The 21,245-nt window shown below is 44.0% G+C and overlaps 1 protein-coding gene across 1 annotated transcript in view; it reads right to left on the bottom strand.

Annotated features, from left to right (window-relative positions):
* Nucleotides 1-21,245, bottom strand: part of LOC127578251 (contactin-1-like) — a 659,394-nt gene that overhangs the window by 71,814 nt on the left and 566,335 nt on the right. Inside the window, 1 exon segment of the mRNA XM_052030032.1 lies at nucleotides 19,674-19,777. Within this exon segment, the coding sequence (XP_051885992.1) occupies nucleotides 19,674-19,777 (104 nt within the window).

The raw sequence follows: 21,245 nt of genomic DNA, 5'->3' as shown, positions 1-21,245 counted from the left end.
TCCAAGGAAATCCATTGCACCCTGGTGTATATGACAGTAAACTCAATTGAATCTGAATCAGTGTGCCTTGGCCTACTTCCTATCTCAGTCAACTGTGTGTACGGTTGGTCATGGTGGTACTGGATCTGCATCCTGGCCCTTAGTAGCACCCACTACAAGGCACGAAACTGTAGCCAAAAACTGCCTCCTCCCTCTCCCTATTTCTCATCCTCTGTACTCCCCAATTAAAACACAGTGCCTGCACTTCCCTAAAGTAACAAAGGTCCGAAACCCAGCCAACGTTTGCCAGTTTAGGAAAGGAAAACATTTTAAAAGGCAATGGGGAACGGTAGCCCTGCATCCGCCTGCCAATCTCCACCTTCTGTGTTGCAAAACAGTCTGGTTCCAACAGAAATCTGTTGCTCTCCCTCACAACCATTTCAGTTTACCTCTTGGACACACAAGAGACTGCAGATGCTGGAATCTGGAGCAACAAACAATCTGCTGGAGGAACTCAGCGGGTTGAGCCACATCTGTGGGAGGAAAGGAATTGCTGATGTTTCAGGTTGAAACCCTGCATTAAGACCAGAATAGGTTGAAACGTCAACAATTCCTTTCCTCCCACAGATGCTGCTCGACCCCGGGTTCTTCCAGCAGATTGTTTGTTGCTCACTTTACCTCTTGATGGACAACAACATCTGCTGCTAGTCTGAGATAAATGGTCCGTCTTAGCACTGCATGTCTGTCAGTTTGAGAGTTTTGGATTACTGCTACCTATGCATGCATTGAAAGTAAATGGACTTATCGTTTACCTTTGTCATGTTATCATCCCAGTTACTTCATGAATAAGGTTATGTTTCACTTAATAGGAAGGAGTTCACCTGGTGAAGGGGCCCTAAGCTGGGCCCAAGAGGAGGAAATTCTGGAGAAAGGCTCCATCTGATCACTGTGTGTTGCTTCAGCTTCCTCCTTGAGTCTTATCCTACTTGATCTTGGAAGTGCCTTATGTGTCTCTCATTTCATTCATTTCGATTCCTTAGGTCTGCAGAACTGACAGCAAGCTCATCCCCTGAAGAGACCAAGCCTCATGCAATCTTCACGAGACATTTGGGCAGCAGAGTGGTGCAGCTGGTAGAGCTGATGCCTCATAGCTCCAGCCATCTGGGTTCAGTCCTGACCTCGGGTATAGACTCTATATCTTCCCTCTTGATCATCTGGGTTTCCTCCAGGTCCTCTGTTTATCTCCCATATACCAAACACGTGCGGGTTGGGAGATTAATTGGCCACATAAATTGCTCTGAGTGTGTCGGTGAATGGTAGGATCTGAAGGGCGCTGATGGGAGTCAGGGAGAATAAAATGGAACTGGTGTAAATGCATTCTTGATGGTGGTATGGAGTCGATGGGCTGAAGGACCTGTTTCTGTGTTGTATGACTCCATGACATGCAATGCAGACTGCACCTTCCATACCTCTAAACCCACATAACTGGTGTTCCACTAGTTCCTTCACTCCACTGATCTTTGAATCAATTCACTGCTCTGGAACTCCAGCTATCAAACTTCAAAAACCTCCTAAATATCTTGTGGCCAAGCGCTAGCCTCTGCCTGTGACCGAGCTCATCCCAAGCTGGAGACTTGAGATGACCCTCTCCACACTGCAGAGTTCCTGATTTCTCAGCTGTGATGTTAAGATGAGGTCCTATCTGTAAATTCAATGTACACAGTGGATTCCATCACACCGTACAAAGAGGAGAGTTTTTCATTGTGCCCTGTCCGATGTTCATCATTCAATCTGCATCACTTCACATCATCCAGCTGTTATCTCAATGCTGTGAGAATGGGAGGTTGGTGACTTAGGACTGAGATGAGGAGAGATTTCTTCACTCAGAGGGTGGCAAATCATGGAATTCTCTACCTTGGAGGGCTGTGGGAGCTCATAGAAAACAGCAATAAGAATTCCGGACATTTTGGGAATCAAGCGCTATTGAAGGTGCCAGAAAATAGTGATCAGCCATATCTATTTCTTCTGCTTTGAGACTTAGTGCTGAGTTTCCTTCATTAAAATAATGACAACACATCTACAGGACTTCATTTGTCATTTCAAAAGGGGAGGTCATGAAAGCTTCATCGTTCTTTGACTTTCTCTTTCTTTGACTGTTCACCACTGTTCCTTTACTTTCTCTTCATTGTCCACCACGATTTTCTTCAAAATGACAACCACGATATAAACGTCACTTCTCTTATTCCAATTAACATTCCTTGTGCCACACTCAGCACAGCAAGGCCCATCCATTCATCCTCTGAAAGCTATGAAAATTTATAAATCCACTTGGAACGTCAATCCAAAAAATTGTCAGCCTCGGGCACCACGTCAAATTTTTTCATCAACTGATTAGTACAGGAACCACAACTGCATCAGCTCATTACATTTTTCACATTGCAGTACATGTGTCTCTTTGGCCAAACTTTAATTACAGCAATAAAATTCCTTTCAACACTTCTACAGATTACTGTCACCAAAGTGTTGAGAACTGTGTAAAATATGCAAAGCTTCCCCATTACGTCAAAACACGCCTGATTGATTGTAGTTGCATTGTCCAAAGATTGTTCTCTGGACATGGGTGACTATGTGGATTTTCAAAGCCAATAGTTCCAAAAAATTTCAGCTTAATTGGCCAGTTACATACATGGAGCGTGGAACATGCACACATCTCCTCCAAGGCCGATGGATAACATGGTGCAAGAGAAGCACTCCTGCTTGCTTATTACCCAGTAGGCTGCCCACAGTCCAGCAACCTAAAGCTGCCAGTTCCTAAGAAGCATGAACGTAGTCTTCACACATGGCATTTCCTGCATCCCTTGCAATAAAAGTGCTCTTGTTCACCCTTTGGAGGTGCAGGTTGGTAGATTAATTGGCCACAGAAATTGTCCTGAGTGTGTAGGTGAATGTGAAGGCCACAATTTGTCTCCTCATTGAATGCTGCAAATCTGCAAGAAATCACTGGCTAATATCATGTGTAAAATGGTTATGGGGAAGTCTCTTACAGTCACTCCATGCCCAGAATGTACCTAGTCCAGGTTTACCATGATTAACCATGACAACATACTGCCTCCAATCAATGTTTCCTCATTAGGTCAATCAATTCCTCAATCTGCTTTCATGAAATAATAATCCAAGTTTATGGAGAAACCATTCTGAAGTAACACCTTCTGAATGACCAGGCAATCTATTTCAGTGTTGCTGGATTCAACAAATATTAGTCAGAGCACCTGCTTGAATTCAAGTAACACTGTGGCTTTCTTGTCTTCACTCTAGAATGAAGACAACACCTCCAAAAGTGAGGAGGTCTCTTGGTTCTGTGCCAACGCTGATGACTACTAAACCTGTCATGGAGAGGACAATGCAACACTGATCCAAGATATTACACTTGGAAATTTAGAGGATTATAGAAACATAGAAATAAACAAAACAGGAGGAGTAGGCCATTTGAGCCTTTGAGCTTGTTCTGCCATTCAGTGGTTGATCCTCAATAACTCTTTCTCAAGTTGTGCAGTGACTGCGGTCCTTTGGGATCGAGGATGACTTGCTTCTACTCTGGTTTTGTGGGTTCTGAGCTGGCTATTGAGGCCAATATGGGAACCACAGACACTTCCACAGATAGGGCAGGAAGTGGTTAAGGGGGTGGGCCAATGGGTAATTTGTGAAGGAGTTTGCCCCGTCTACCACCTGTGCAGGGCTTCTGTGTGCTCCCAATGTATGGTCAAGGTTCTCAGTATCATCCCAAATGCTCCTTCTCCACTCTGCACGATCATGGGCCAGAGGCTCCTTGAAGATGGAACACCATATTGCCACTCTATCCCCATACCCTCTGATATATTTTGCACCCAGAAATCTATCTCCTTTTAAATTACTTAGTGACTTGGTCTCCATAGCTTTGCCGGTAGAGAATTCCATAGGTTCACCAGCCTTGAGTGAAGAAATGTCTCCTCATCTCACTCCTAAATATCTTATCCCATATCCTGAGACTGTGACCTCTGGACTCACAAGCCAGGGGGACATCAGTTTGGTCCAGGGTTTGCTTTTAGTAACTGGTGTACAAGGACACCCTAAATCCCCTTGTACATCAACATCTATCACCACAGGCTGAGACCCTTTAGTCTGGCGCTCGTTGGACCGGACTGGTGCCAGACCGCAGAAAATCCGGAGTTCAGAAATTGTCCTTGATCATTTCCTCTGAGCAGGAGAACTATACACTTTCAGTATAAACACTTCCCAGGTCACATAAGTATTCCAAGAACTGTCTGTAACCCAAAGCTTCCGTAAGTCGAAAACACTGTCAGCTGAGATTGCAAACTAGCTACAGATTAGTACAGATCTTAGTTAACTTTGGATCTTAGTTCCATCTTACTTAGAATTAGTTAATCCATATAATCTATACTACAGATTCAAAGCATGCTGGATCATGGGAGTTGCCAGACCACAGAATGCTGGACTAGAGAACTTTAACCTGCACTTCAACCTTTCTCTTTGTCCTACCGGTGAATAACATTGCATCTATCCACAAAATACTGCATCATCCATGCACTTTCTCACACTCAAACTTGTCTCAATTATTTTTAAGCCTCTTTCCATCTTCTTCACAAATCACAACCTCACCTAGTTTCAAGTCTTCGCCAAGCTTAGAAATATTACATTGGGTACCTTCGTCCAAATCATCAGTACAGTGAATAGCTGGGGCTCAAGAACTTATCCCTGTGATAGCTCACTATTCACTGCCTGCTGACCTGAAAAATACCCACTTCTTCCGACTCTCTGTTTCCCGGCTATCATCAATTTTCAATCCATGCCAGTATATCACCACAGTCCCATATGATTCAATTCTGTGCACTGACTGCTTATATAGGACATTTATTAAAGGCCTTCTTAAAAGCTTTGAGTCAGTGGACTGGTCCATATTTAAAGACTCAGCTGCCAGCCTAGATGAGTATGTTACCACCATCATGGACTTTAGCAGCCAGTGTGTTGAGGACTGTGAACCAAAGAGGACAATATGGGTGTTCCCAAATCGGAAACCATGGATGAATGAACCGGGGGATCACTCCCTCCTGAATTCAAGGACTTCAGCATCCAAATCAAGTGACCCTGACTTTCACAAGGAATCGAGATATGACCTCTGCAAAACTATCAGAGATGCCAAGAGACAATATCAGTCCAAAATCGAGTCCCAGACCAGCCGTCAGTTGTGGCAGGGATTACATGCTATAATGGGCGACAAGATGAAGTCAGGCAGCATCGCCAACAACAGCACATTCCTTCCCAGAGAAGTTAACGCATTCAATGCTTGTTTTGAACAGAAGGGGACTGGTTTGTCATCACCCCCCACCTCCACCCCCCCCCCCCACCCCCAAACAGCCTTCAATGCACCTGAACCCATGGTCACCGTTGATGTAAGATCAGCCTTCTGGAAAATGAACCTGCGGAAAGCATTCAGCCCAGATGGTGTCCCTGGCCGTGTCCTTAGATATTGTGCTGATCAGCTGGCAAGGGTACTTGCAGACATATTTAACCTCTCCCTGCTTCAATCTGAGGTTCCCACCCGCTTTAAGAAGACCACTATCATCCTGGTACCTAAGAAAAACAAGGTAACGTGCCTTAATGACTACCGACTGGTGGCTCTGACATCCACCATCATGAAGTGCTTGGAGAGGCTTCAGCCTCCCAGACAACCTCGACCTACTGCAATTCGCCTACCTTTGAAACAGGTCTATGGCGGATGCCATCTCCCTGGCCCTGCACTCATCTCTGGAGCATCTGGACAGTGAAGTCAGCTATGTTAGACTATTGTTTATTGACTACAGCTCTGCCCTCAATACTATAATTAAAAGCAAACTCATCACTAAACTCCAAGACCTGGGACGCAACACCTCCCTCTGCAACTGGATCCTTGACTTTCTGACCAACAGACCGCAATCAGTAAGGATAGGCAGCAATACCTCCGGCATGATTATTCTCAACACTGGTGCCCCACAAGGCTGTGTCCTCAGCCCCCTTACTCTACTCCCTATATACTCATGACTGCGTGGCCAGATTCTGCTCTAAGTCCATCTACAAGTTTGCAGGTGATACCACTGTAGTGGGCCGTATCTCAAATGACAATGAGTTGGAGGACAGGAAGGAGAAAGAGAGCTTAGTGACATGGTATCATGACAACAACCTTTCCCTCAAGGTCAGCAAAACAAAAGAGCTGGTCATTGACTTCAGGAAGGGGGTGGTGTACATGCACCTGTCTACATCAATGGTGCTGAGGTCGAGAGGGTTGAGAGCTTCAAGTTCCTGGGAGTGAACATCAGCAATAGCCTGTCCTGGTCCAACCACATAGACACCAAGAAAGCTCACCAGCGCCTCAGGAGGCTAAAGAAATTTGGCATGTCCCCCTTGACACTCACCAACTTTCATCAATGCACCATAGAAAGCATCCTATCTGAATCACAGCTTGGTACGGCAATTGATCTGCCCAGGACTGCAAGAAACTGCAAAGAGTTATGGACGCAGCCCAGCACATCACGAAAACCAACCTCCCCTCCATGGACTCTCTCTTATACCTCATATACCTCTCGCTGCCTCGGTGAAGCAGCCAGCATAATCAAAGACCCCACCGACCCGGGTCATTCTCTCTTCTCCCCTCTCCCATCAAGGCAGAAGATACAGGAGCCTGAGGGCACACACCACCAGGCTCAAGGACAGCTTCTATCCCGTTGTTATAAGACTATTGAACGGTTCCCTTATATGATAGGATGGACTCTTGACCTCATAATCTACCTTGTTATGACCTTGCACCCTATTGTCTACCTGTACTGTACTTCCTCTGCAGTTGTGACACTTTACTCTGTATTCTGTTATTGTTTTACCCTGCACTACCTCAATGCCCTGTGTAATCTGTACGAACCGTATGCAAGACAAGTTTTTCACTGTACCTTGGTACAAGTGACAATAATAAACCAATACCAAAAATCCAAATATACCACATCCAATACGGTTTACTTTAAAGACCTGAACCAAAGTGCTGAAGTTGCCCAATGCACCCATGCTGTACAGTACTGTGGCTCAATAATATCACCAATAGTTTTTTACCTACTCGTTAGTCTGGTAATAAACTTCCTTGTCACAGTTGAAGTAATGTAATTCATTTGAGATCCAAAATATGTGTTGTCTGTGCTTGCTATTATGTACAAGATATCAATAATCAAACCTAATTCTATTTACGTGGGAACTAATGAGGATATTGTCTATTGGTTGTTTTGTTTGATTGGATGCTCTTTCCAATCAAAATCAGTTGATTACCTTTTTGCCCCTCAGCTAAGGAGGAAATGCAGTGTCAGCTACCTTCTGACCACTGACCAGCAACGGCGACTGGAAAGTACGGAGATATTAGATGAGACAAAACAGGATAAGCAAACAGCAGATTTGTGAAGACTGATACTTTTGGAACTCCAACCCAGCAACTCTTCAAGTAAGAAGTGAATAAGTGGAAAACAAAATAGGAAGTAAGCTTTAAGAAATAATAAACACTTTAATTTCCCTCAACTGAAGCAGCGCACTGCAGTACGACCATTAATGAGCCAACACTGGGTGGCATCGTGTTGCGCGACTAGAGCTGCTGCCCCACAGCTCCAATGATCTGGGTTCAATCCTGACCTCTGGGTGCTGTGTGTGTAGAGCCTGCACCTTCCCACTGTGAACGTGTGGATTTCCTCAATTTCCTCCCACACCCCGAAGACGTGTGGGTTAATCGGTTAACTGGCCATTGCAAACTGCCCCTAGTTTGTAGATGGGTTGTAGAATTTGGGGGAGGTGTCGGATGGAGGGAGGAGATGATTGAATGTGGGGAAAATAAAATGGGTGAGGGAAGCTTTGGTAAAAAACTAAGTGTTTGATGGTCAGTGTAGAGTTGGTGGGCCGAAGGGCCTATTTTTGTGCTGTATCTCTCTATAAAAGACAGCATAAAATATAGGCACAAAAAGCCACCGCAAGTTTGAAGTCTGCATTTAGTTGGCAGAAAATCAGTTTTGTGGCTAATATGTGGAAAACAAAAAAGACAGATTTCTGAATGCTCACGTAGACAATGAAATACGACAGGCCACTTGTTGCGCCCACCAGCCCATAACCTCCTCGCTTTAATTGTGGTGGGACCGGGTATCACTTGTGGGCATTAAATAAGATGAAATAGCACAGCTCGGGGAAGCAAGCAGGAAGAGTTCAGAGGGCACGGACTATTGCTGAAACAATGAAAACAAGGAATGTTGTCATGGCGGGGCAGTTTTCTGATTTGTTCTTGGGATGCAACATTGAGTGGCTGGGCCATCATTGAGGGTCTCACTGACAAAGCCAGCATCTATCATCCATCCCTGACTGCCCCTGAGAGGTGGTGGTGAGCCAGCTTCTTAAGTGTTGCAACCGATCAAGTGAAGGTACATCTACACGGCACTGGGTAGGGCTTTTCACGATTTAAGCCAAGTGACGCTCATGGAACTATGACATATTTCCAAGCTGGGATCGTGTGTGACTTGCAGGTGGCGTTGTTCCTATGTACCTGCTGCCCTTATCCTTGGTGAAGTTGGTAGATGCTTGAGAGAATAAAGTAGGTGCCTTTCTTTAACTGTTGTGGTCTGTGTGCTGCTGATGCTCTCACTTTGTTGGCAGGTAGGAAGTTCCAGGATTTTGGCCCATGAAAACAAAATGGCAACATATGTCCAAGTTGGGATGGTATGTGGTCTGGATGGGAAATTGCTGACAGTGGTGCCCACATGTAACAGTTTTGTAGAATCAAAGAATTGTAATTTTTTTAATGACAGGGAGCCATTTTGCCCAAGGCCAGCCAAAAAAGAGCTCTCCTGCCTAATCTAACCTTCCAGCATTGGGTCCGTGACACTGCAGTTCATAGCCCTTCAAGTACACATCTGAATTCTGTTTAAATTGTGATAGGGGTTTTGCCTCCTCCACTCTTTCAAGCACAGAGTTCCAAACTAGTTTGCGAGGGGGATGGGAACTGGAGGGGTAGGTCAGTGGAAGAAGTAAAGTCAGATCTAACATATAGAGAGGCTTTGAGGAAGGAGAAGCAGAGTACAGGGTATAAAAGTAGAAAGATGGATGGGCTAAAGTTTACTTAAATGCAATAAGTATCAGGAATAAGGGTAATAAACAAAGACCTTGGATAAATACCTGGAACTACGTTATTGTGGCTCTTGCAGAGACTTGGCTGTCACCAGGGCAGGAATGGATACTGAATATTCCTGGATTTCAGTGTTTTAAAAGGGATAGGGAGGGGGTGGAGAAGAGGAGGAGGGTGGCGTTACTCGTCAGGGACACTATTACAGCTGCATAAAGGGTGGATAATGTAGAAGGATCCTCTCTAGAGTCAGTATGGGTGGAAGTTAGGAACAAGAAAGGAGCAGTTACTCTACAGGGAGTATTCTATAGGCCCCCGGTAGCAGCAAGAATACTGAGGAGCAGATTGGGAGGCAGATTTTGGAAAGGTGCAAGAATAACAGGGTTGTTATCACGGGAGACTTGAACTTCCCAAATATTGATTGGCACCTGCCTAGTACCAAAGGTTTAGATGGGGAAGAGTTTGTAAAGTGTGTTCAGGACGGATTCCTGTCACAGTATGTTGACAGGCTGACTAGAGGGAAGCCATATTAGATCTAGTACTAGGTAATGAACTAGGTCAGGTGACAGATCTGTCAGTGGGTGGGCATTTGGGGGACAGTGATCACTGCTCCATAACCTTTAGCATTGTCATGGACAAGGATAGGAGCAAAGAGGACAGGAATTGGGGAAGGGAAAATTATGAGGCTATAAGGCTAGGACTTGCGAGTGGGAATTGGGATGACATTTTTGAAGGGAAATGTACTATGGAGATGTGGTCGTTGTTCAGGGATCTCTTGCAGGGTGTTAGGGATAAATTTGTCCCGGTGAGGCAGAGAAGGAATGGCAGGGTGAAGGAACCGTGGGTGACAAGAGAGGTGGAACAACTAGTTAGGAAGAAGAAGGCAGCATACATAAGGTTTAGGAAGCAAGGATCAGATAGGTCTCTTGAGATAGCAAGGGTATAGGGTAGCAAGGAAGGAACTTAAGAAGGGGCTGAGGAGAGCAAGAAGGGGACATGAAAAGGCCTTGGCGAGTAGGGTCCAGCAGTGGTCTAACCAGTGCTGTATACCATTTCAGCATAACCTCCTGCTCTTAGCTAAAAAAGCAAAGTATTGCAAATGCTTTTTTAACCGCGTTATTGACTTGTCCTGTCACCTTTAAGGATCTGTGGATGTACGCTCCAAAGTCACTTTGTCCTCTGCGGTTTTCAACCTTTTCATGCTGCGGACCCCAGAACATGTCCTTGTTAGATGGCGGTCCCCAAAGTCCACAAAATCAAACAATCGATAATTCATGCATACAACACTTAGATTACTGCACATAGGCACTATTGAAATAGTGACTATTTTAATCACCGATAATTACCAGCGGTGTCTTTCAGTGTTCAGTTCAATGTGAAGGTTGTGCCTGTTTTGCACTGCAGAGTTTGTCCAAACGTGGTGGTAGGTGCGACAAACATACGCGTATGTCATCCTCAATATTCAGTCTTGACCTGTATTTGGTTTTCATGGCAGTGACTGCAGAAGATGCTATTTCACACAAGTAAGGTTGCAAATGGTAACAGAACATGGACGGCTTTGCCGGACAGCAGTGAATACTCCTGGGAACATGCTATCCAGAACGACAACAGTGATATTCGGTTGAACTGCAAGCGCAAAGTCCTGTCAGATGACAGTTCAGCCAATTCTTCTTGTTCATGTCCAGTTAAATCAGTAAGCAAGCATTCAAACGGATTTCGAATCCAATCAAACGTGCTCGTGTCATCGTCGCCGAAATACTCATGGAAATAACATGACAGCTGTTGAATATCGTTCAAAACAGTGCTCGCAATGGCCTCTGTCTTAGTCTCTTGCACTGTCAGAAAGTCAGCCAGCAACGGAAACACAACATAGAGGCCTTGCTCGCATCTTCCCTTCCAGATACAGAGTTTTGTCTGGAAGGCATTGATTTTGTCATGCGTTTTCAGAACATTTGAGCCAGGTCCTTGCAATGATAGATTTAAGCTGTTCAAAATGTTGAAAATATCTGCAAGATAAGCTAATCTGGCAACCAACGTCTCATGTGTCAAGAACTGTGCCAATGATCCATTATGCTCATTTAGAAAAATGAGCAGTTCATCTTGCAATTCATTTACACACTGCACAATGCGGCCTCGTGACAGCCATCTAACTTCTGTATGTAGCAACAAATGCTTATGCTCTGCTTCCATTTCACAGCATATGTTTTCAAACAAACGATGATTGAGCAGCCTGGCTTTGATAAAGTTTAATGCACGTGGAAAACACATCGCAAGATTTTCATCCATATCCTTTGCAGCCAAAGCCTCACGATGAATCATGCAGTGGGTTGCTGCTACAAGTGGAGCTAGCTCTTTCACTCATGCGACTAGACCCGACTTCCGTCCCATCATTGCGGCAGCAGCATCCATGCATACTCCAATACACTGTGTCCACGCCAATGCCGATTGTACAAAAAAAGTGTCAAGCACACAGAGAAGTTCTTCACTGGTTGTACGCCCTGGCAGCGCCTTGCAAAACAAAAACAAAGGCTCTCCTTCCCAGCAATATTGAACATAAACCAACAACTGTGCAGCACTGGCAACATCAGTACTTTCGTTGAGCTGTATCGCAAATCTGACTTGCTGAGGACGTGCTATCAGCTGGCTCTGCATATCTTCTGCCATATCGCCAATTCTTCTGCTTACTGTGTTATCAGACAGTGGAATGGCTTTCAGTTTTTGATTGGATTCTTTTCCCAGTACAACCTTCACACATATCTACTGCTGCAGGCAGTATAAGCTCTTCTCCAATTGCATACCAAATACGAAGCACGAAGAGTCTTCTCATTTACAGTGGTGCAGGCTGTCATTTTGCCTTTCTGCTGAGGTACAGCTCCTTTTGCCGCTCAAGATATTCCTTCAGCCTTACTGGCAATATCTGCATGCACTGTTGTTAAATGGCACTTCAATTCGCTGGTTTCATTGCATTGTGGACAGTGTTTGCAACATACAACACAGAGAGGTTGGTCCGCATTTGTCCCCACTGCGATGAAGCCATATGAAATGTATTCTGGATCGTACTTGCGTTGTTTTCTCTTTCGGTCACCCTTATCCCCTTCGCCATCAGAATTTCCAGTTCTGGTCAGCTTACTCTCAGAAATTTCTCCATACTCAGCAATACATGCTGGACAGTTTAATTACTATTACTGATAAACAAAATTATCAAAACTAATCTAAAGTTTACACGCTTGCGCACTTTTCATTTAACAGTGACGTCACTGTGGCGTAAATGCACGGTAAGTAAGCAATATTATTAAGGCACACCAACAACGTCACTCAGTCTCGCTAACACTACAGTGGACAACAGAATAGTAGTGAGTAGTGAACGCTACTGACTACTCTGACTACACAAATCGAATATTAAGCGGCAGCTTACCAGAAGGGAACAACGTCGAAGTCTCTAAGATTGTTGCCTATAACGGATAAAATAGATATGGCCGATTTTCTAAATAGTGGAAAACTGGAGCAAGCAAGTAAGCTACGTTTTTGTAACAGGTTGCTTTTCCATTTTTTTCTTGGCTTGCTCGTGGACTCCCTGGTAACCCGCTGCGGAACCCCGGGGGGGTCCGCGGACCACAGGTTGAAAACTGCTCTACACCACTCAAGATCAAGTTACTTATTGGATATTCCCTTGCTTTGTTGCGTCACCACAAATATATTAGTTTACACTTCTCTGGATTAAAGTAATTTTGCAGTTTTCCTTCCAATTGGCTCACCCACGATACTGTACAGTGAAGCTTTGCTTCTGACTGTAAACCACGTGACTAAGTTTTGTATTCTTTACCATGTTCCAAGTAGTCATGGCAACTAGAGATCAGACTCTGAAATCTGACCTCCAAGGACATACTCACCACGCAGTTTTGCTTGAAGCTCCCATGTTCATTCCTGGCAATAGAATTTCAGATGTTTTTTACACTGTGTAAAAAAAAGCTAACAACTCAGTTGGCTGGTGTGATGACAGTTGTTGCCAAGTAGGACATTATTCAAGGCCTCTCAGACTCCTAATTGGCCTGCACATCCTTCTATATTGTTCCAGAGAAGTATGGAGACGCAACACAATTTAGGGAATAAACTCCAACACTTGGATCCATCTAGACAGTCGGGATAGTCAGCACGGCTTTGTGCGTGGGAAGTCGTGTCTGACAAATCTCTTGAAGTTCTCCGAGGAGGTAACCAAGAGGGTAGATGAGGGTAGGGCAGTGGATGTTGTCTATATGGACTTCAGCAAGGCCTTTGACAAGGTCCCTCATGGCAGGGTGGTCTGGAAGGTTAGCTTGCATGGGACCCAGGGGGAGATGGCGGATTGGATTCATAATTGGCTCAGTGGTAGGAAGCAGAGAGTGATGGTTAAGGGTTATTTCCTGGACTGGAGGCCTGTGTCTAGTGGTGTGCCACAGGGGTCGGTACTGGGATCTTTGTTGTTTGTAATATATATAAACGATTTGGATGTGTAATACAAGGCATGATTAGTAAGTCTGTGATTGATACCAAAATAAGTTGTGTTGTGGCTGATGTAGAAAGTTTTGAAAAATTACAGGAGGATATTGATCAGCTTGATATGTGGGCTGATGACTGGCAAATGGCTTTTAATCCAGATAAATATGAGGTATTGCATTTTGGGACAACAAACCGGGGTAGGACGTACAGTGAATGGTAGGGTCCTGGGGAGTGTTATGGAACAGAGGGACCTAGCAGTGTAAGTGCATAGTTTACTGAAAATGGTGTCACAGGGAGATGAGGTGGTGAAGAAGGCGTTTGGCACTCTGGCCTTCATCAGTCAGCGCACTGAGTATAGAAGTTGGGAAGTTATGTTGCAGTTATACAAGGTGTTGGTGAGGCTGCACTTTGAGTATTGTGTCCAATTTTGGTCACCCTGTTATAAGAAAGATGTTATTAAACTAGGAAGAGTGCAGGTAAGATTTACCAGGATGTTTCCTGGATTTGGGGGCCTGAGTCACAAGGAGAGGTTGTGTAGACTAGGACTTTACTCCCTGAAACGTAGGAGATTGAAGTGTGATTTTCTGGAGGTATATAAGATCATGAGGGGCAAAGGCAGGGTGAAAGTACATTGTCTTTTTCCCAGGGAGGGGGTGCAAAAACAAGAGGGCATCAGTTTAAGATCAGAGGCAAGAGATTTAAAAGGGACATCAGGGGCAGCTTCTTGACGCAAAGGGTGGTGCGTATTTGGAATGAGCTGCCAGAAATAGTGGTTGAGGTGGGCACGTTAGTGACATTTAAAAGCCATCTATGTTAAGTACGTGGATAGGAGAGGTTTAGAGGGCTGTGAGCCAAATGCAGACAGACGGGACTAGCTTGCTGGGCAACACTGTCATCATGGACGGGTTGGGCCGAAGGGCCTGCTTCCGTGTTGTATAACTCTACAACTGAAGCTTTTTCAACCGATCTGCCTTCAATAGACTTGTTACTCCTACACGCACCAGACCTTCCGATTGAACCCTCCTCCTCCTCCCACGCTCCACCTCAGTGTTAAATCAAGTAAGTCAGCTGATGAATTATAGAGGTGACTGCCAAAGTTGCAAACGAGTAAGGAAGATCAATCAGTTGCTTGTGATGCCAACATGGAAGAGCAGTGAAAGGGTCTGAGAATGCAAGAAATCCATCAGATTTGAGAAAGAAGATAAGATATCTTTATTGGTGACATGTACATCAAAACACACAGTGAAATCATCTTTTGCGTAGAGTGTTCTGGGGGCAGCCCACAAGTGTTGCCACGCTTCCAACAGAGCATGCCTACGACTTCCTAACCTGTAGGTCTTTGGAATGTGGGAGGAAACCGGAGCACCCGGAGGAAACCCAGGCAGACACGGGGAGAACGTACAAACTCCTTACAGACAGTGGCCAGAATTGAACCCGGGTCGCTGGTGCTGTAATAGCGTAACGCTAACTGCTACACTACCGTGACTGCGAACGAGTAGGTTATGGAATGACTGTTGAATGGAAGCAAGTAGGGAGACTTCAGAATCATGGTAGCGTAGCGGTTAGCGCGACGTTATTACAGCGCCAGCGATCCGGGTTCGATTCCCGCCACTGTCTGTAAGGAGTTTGTACGTTCTCCCGTGTCTGCGTGGGTTTCCTTCGGGTGCTCCGGTTTCCACCCACATTGCAAAGACGTACGGGTAGGTTAATTTGGGTTTAAAATGGGCGGCGCGGACTCGTTGGGCCGGAAGGACCTATTACCACGCTGTAAATAAAATTTTTTTAAAAATCCTTTATTAATAAAGCAATGCAAATCAAGCAAAGTTGTGATGTTAAGACAGGAAATTAGAGGTGGAAAAGAGAGTTCCTATCATAGAATAATCTTACTTGCCTTCAACCCAGGTGATTGTAAGAAGTGTCTGCACTTGCAAATCAGAGATACAGGACAAGTTTATTCATCTCCACTAATCCTGGTAATCATCTGATGCAGTGTGAGGGTATTATTCACATTTTGAATGAAATGATGAACATTGCATACTGCTAACAGGGTGGGAGGAATGTAAATGTGGCCATGGGTCAATAAACTGTGGCAGAGGACAGCCCCACATTTGGAGGTTAAACTATGACAATTAGTTGAGACCCAATTATGTCCTTATGAAGTAGAATTCAAGCTGTGTCTGTACACTGATACGAACAACAAGACTCTTTACATATAATGCAATCTGCTGTGGCAGCTAATGACAGGAACACATGAGAATGTCGACTTTAAACAGCCTGAGCTTAGGAAGCACACAGAAATGGTTCAGTGAACTCATGTGAACTTTGTAAGCAAAACTGGTCAATTGTATGCACCTAACTTCCGAGACAATGATGCTCACCAAAGAATATGCAAAAACAGCAAATTCTTGCGCTGGTGCATTCCTGAACTGATTGTATAAACTGATGTGGCAACTGCAAAGAAAGCCAGTATTTATTTGTCACTGATTTATCAGAAGTGTTTTGTGACTTGCTGAAACAATAAGAAATTGCTGCATCATTTTTCTAGCCTTAACCTCAGATAATACATCACCAGTCAATGATATTAATGACTCATACACGCCAAAGGCAGCTTCAGGGTACAATGGCAATAGTGAATTAAAAAAATGAAAGGATAAAAAGGGCAAGCTCTTGTTATAACAGACTCACTTAATACAAACCTTGTGTGATGATAAACATTTCCTTCTCCCCTGCCAGAAACTCTATTGTATGCACCAGAGGAATGTGCATCTTGTAAGATGACCCCCTTGATAAAACTTGGCTGATTCCCCAAGAAAAAGATTAAACTGCTCTAAGAGCAGTGGATGCACACAGATTTACCCAAAGTAGAACAGTCTATCTGAGCTGATCACAGCCACAAAACAAATTATAATTTCACTCCAGAGCAATACAAACACCATTATCTGCATTAATGGCAGCATATTCCCTCATTGACAATGGAAATTGGCTGATTATCAACACTCCAAATTTTGTTCTCCTTCAGATAGTTAGTCAATGCCTGAGGCATGGAATGAAGACAACTACAATACAAACAACAAAAAGAACATTATGTAGTTCTACTCCACAAGTAAAGAATATGAAAAACAAGCAACAGAAGACACTGTGCAGTTGGGTAAGATCCAGTGCAAAGCTGTGCCTTGTAAGTACCAGGATGAAGGAAAAAAGACATGTATTTATATAGAAAGTATTATGTTCTAGAGGTTTTCAAATCGTTCCACACACAGCATCTATAAATTTCCCTGAAATGTAATGATTTGTTTTGTGTGCACAATCCTGGTGGTGATTTGGTGAAAAACAAGCTCTAACAAACAGAAAAAGAATGACCAACTGATTCAGTTTTGATGGTATTTTGGCCAGGACACTGAAAAACTGCTCACTATTCTTCCGAATAGTTCTATTGGATTTTTAACAATATGAAACATGCAGGCAAAGCATCAGCAGGGACATTTGAAATGGTGGTTAGTGGAGTCAGGTATCCCAAGTTCCACTGTGGTGAAGTGAAGAATCAAAAACACTGATGTTTTCAAAAGCTGACTTGCTGATTTAAGTTACAAAGCCCAAGAGAGGAAAAGAGGCATTGGGTATGAAAAGGCTTTAGTACTTCCCGTAGGATTTAGAACAGGAAATAGGAGCTTGGCCAACGAAGAGCTGCTCTGCTGATATCTCCTGACTTCAAGTACACAATTAATCATCAGGAAGTTGCTTCTGAGCAACTGAAAACCATCTAGCTGATGATGTATTCCGTAAGTTCATGCTGCTTTGATTAACTTTGCAATATGAAAGCAATGAGAACAACTGAATCAGTCTTGCCAGTGCACTGGATGAAAGCAAGGCTTGAATCTGCCGTACGTTTTATCCATTTGTAGTCTGTAGGCAAGGCCAGCGAGAGGTCCTCGAAAAAGTTGTGCCAAGCTGCTTTCTTACACTGTTGCATTCCTTGAGGTGAAAACACTCTCAAAGATCAGTCAGATCAGGATTTTGACCAAATGATGATGAGGAAACAACGTGTTTCCAAGTCAGGAGAGAGTTTGACTTGCTGGGAAAATTGCATTTGGTGGGGATCCCAGTACATCTATTACCCTTGTTGTTTTAAGTGGGTTGAGTGTTGGGGGTTTGGGTGGAGTTGTCAAAAGCCTAACAAGTTGCAGTGGATCTTGCAAACTGCACTCACCAGAGCCCACTGTGTAGCAGTGGTGGAGGCACGAATTGTCTGGTGGTGGATGGGCTTCCAATCAAATAGGCTTCTTGCTCTGGATGCTGTAAAGATTCTTGAGAATTCTGGAAATACACTCATCCATTCATCACATGTCTGACTTATAGATTCTGGAAAGGAATTGGGGAATCAGGAAGCAGCCGCCAGCTACCAGATACCTTGCCTCTGACCTGCTCTTGTTGCCACACTATTTATGTGGCTCATCCAGTAAGGTTTCTCGTCAATGGATGTTGATTGCGTCGGTGAGTGGAATTCAACAACAGCAATGCTATTGAATACTGAGGGAAGATGGTTGGATGGTAGATTTTCTTCCCAGGAAATATAAAAGGAGTAAAAAGACACTAGTGAACCTGATGGGCTTTCACGGATAATCAACCGCCACATTATTGGTATTAGGCTTGTTTTTGAAAAAAATCCATTTTTATATCTTGAATTGACATTAAACGGAGGGTTTCACAGCTCCTGATCATTAGTCCAGCTCTCTGAATTATTAGTCAGCTATGTAAGTACATTGTTATTATTCCCTCAAACTACCCGAGCTTGAAGCTGAGCACAACTAATACCTTGTTGCTTTTATAATAATGAATTAGCTTCAGTTGATCTCCTCTGTTAATGAATTCTCCAACTAATTCTCGCCCTTGAGTTTTTAAAAATTCACTCTTGCGATTATGGCATCATTGACAATTCTCATCCTTCTTCAGAAGAGAATGATAAGCCACTTTCTTGAGTCACTGCAGATCACAAAGGTGCCCCCTGACCACTGTTTGATAGGAAGTCCTTGGATTCTGATCCAGCAATGATTACATTGCATCAGGGATCTGGTATGTGGAGGTGATGTGCTCCCATGCACTTATTGCCCTTGTTCCTCAGAGAATTACAAAATGTCAACAGCATGGAAGGAGTGTATTCAACCCTTGGAGTCTGTACTGGCTCTTTGTAAGAGTGATCCAGGTAGTCCCACTCCGCCACCTTTCCCCACAGCCCTACAAATTCTTTCCTTTTAGATAATTATCCAATCTTCTTTTGAAGGCTACAATTGAATCTACCTCCACTACTGCCCCTGGCAATGCATTCCAGACCCTGACTACTTGAGGCATAGAACATTATCAGATCTTTGGTCAATCATCTTCATCCTTTGTCCCCTGGTTCTTAATCCTCTACCAATGGGAATGGATTTTCCCTCCCTAATCTGTCCATGCTCTTCATGATTTAAAGTAATGCTGTCAGATCTCCTCACAACTTCCACTGTTCCAAGAACAACCCCAGCTTCTCCAGTATATCCACAGGACAAAAGTCTCTCGTCCCAAGAACCATTTTACTCCTTTTCATTTGCCCTTTGTCCTTTAGGTCTCATGTTGGGGAGGTGGATCTGAAAAATCAGCGCTGACCTCCTGCAGAGACCCCTGGATAATACGCACTGCAACCAAGGACAAAGTGTATAAATTGGTGGATTGAGTGCAGATCAAACTGATGACTGGTTAGATACCTCACCCACAAGTTCAATTCTTCACCCGTTATTGAATTCACAAGTGATTTGCCAGAGATTCTCAGACAGATCACTTGTGAATCCATTGATTTGTGGAAAGGAATCGAACTTGGAACTCAGCTTAAAGCAGAAAGTGCTTCAAACTGCAGAGTACGATGGAACCCTGTTGGGAAATTATATTCAATGTATGCTGTTCCACAATGAACAAGTCCTGTGTTTCAAACTCTTATCACACAGATTCTGTTTTCCCCTGAATGGAAACTGTAGCATTGCAGTTATTCACAAATACTTTAACATGATAGATGATCTGAACTTACTTCATAGCCTTCGAGTGACCGCTGGGTCACAGGTGTCCAGGATACTTCAATTTCTGAGGATGAGACACTCCAGGCATTCACTTCTGCAGGGGCTTCATTGGGCTCTGGTTACAGAATAAAACACCAAATGACTTTATTGCAATAAAATCAGATTGTATGGATACGTTTCATTTTGAACTGACAAGGCTTCCTAACTGTAACAAAACGCACAACCTGCTCAGCATTACTTTGAGAATTTCCAGCTGCCAATGAGATTTTCTAATTGTCTTATCAATATGGTTGATGTTTGAAACAGCCCACTGAAATCGGACACTGCTGCAAAAATGTTACCATTGAAGAGCATGCTCTATGCTTGTACGAAGCTTTGGAAGATCGCTTGTGGACATGATCTGGAATTCACAACGTGAGGGGGCGGAGGAAGAAGGTTCAACCATCGGACTCAAAAGGAAATTTGATAGATATTTGAGGAGGAAAGAAACACAGGGCCGCAGGAAAAGAGCTGGGGAGTGGGACAGACTAGATTGACCTTGGCGAGATCCAGTGCCGATTTCTGAGGTCAAATAGCATCTTTCACGCTGTAACAATTCTATGATTCTACATTTTAAAACATACATTCTGCTTTGGATTGATGTTTGATATTACAGGAATGGATCCTTTATTGTTTGTCCTTTACTTCACATTAGCTTATCAATATCCAAACTGCACAATACATCAGATGATGAAGTAGGTAGATTGCTGAATAGAGTCACTGAAGCACTCAGCACATCAATAGTCCCTTCAGTTCACCAGGTCCATGCCAACAATCAAGCACCCATTTACGCTGATCCCATTTAAAAAAATTTTTCCCACATTCCCATCAACTCCCCCAGATCCTACCACTCACCTACACACGAGAGGCAATTTACAGTGGTCATTAACCACCGACCTGCAAGTCTTTGGGATGTGGGAGGAAACCGGAGTTCTGGGAGAAAACCCACGCGGTCACAGGGAAAACATGCAAACCCCACTCAGACAGCACCCGAGGCCAGGGTTGAACCCAGGATGCTGGAGCTGTGAGGCAGCGGCTCCCCAAGTTGCACCACTGCGCCTCCCACTGTTGCGCCACAACCATTCCTCTGGTTACGCATTCCTTCAGACCCAGCTCACCGTTTCTAACTTGTTCCACGTCATGACATTTAACCACTGTATCTGATGAGACCTGTGCGCAATAGACAAGCCACCTCAATTTACCATTGTATTGTACATTTACATCATAATATATGAATTAGGAGCAGGATTAGATCATGCTGTCCCCCAAACGTGCTCCACCATATAACAAGATGATGACTGATTTGACTGTAACCTGAACTACTTTGAGAATTTCCAGCTGCCAGTTAGAGTTTGTAATTGTCTTATCAAAATGGTTGGTGTTTGAAACAGCCTATTGAAATCAGAAACTGCTGCAAAAATGTTGCCATTGAAGAACATGCTCTGTGCTTGTGTGAAGCTTCGGAAGATGGCTGGTGGACATAATCCAGAATTCACAACGTGAGAGGGCGGAGGAAGAGGATTTAATCATCGCATTGAAAAGGA

This window comes from Pristis pectinata, chromosome 15 (assembly GCF_009764475.1).
Source record: "Pristis pectinata isolate sPriPec2 chromosome 15, sPriPec2.1.pri, whole genome shotgun sequence".
In the NCBI taxonomy this organism is placed as follows: Eukaryota; Metazoa; Chordata; class Chondrichthyes; order Rhinopristiformes; family Pristidae; genus Pristis; species Pristis pectinata.
The sequence above is the reverse complement of the archived record's forward strand: the minus strand, read 5'-3'. Positions and strand labels throughout refer to the sequence as shown.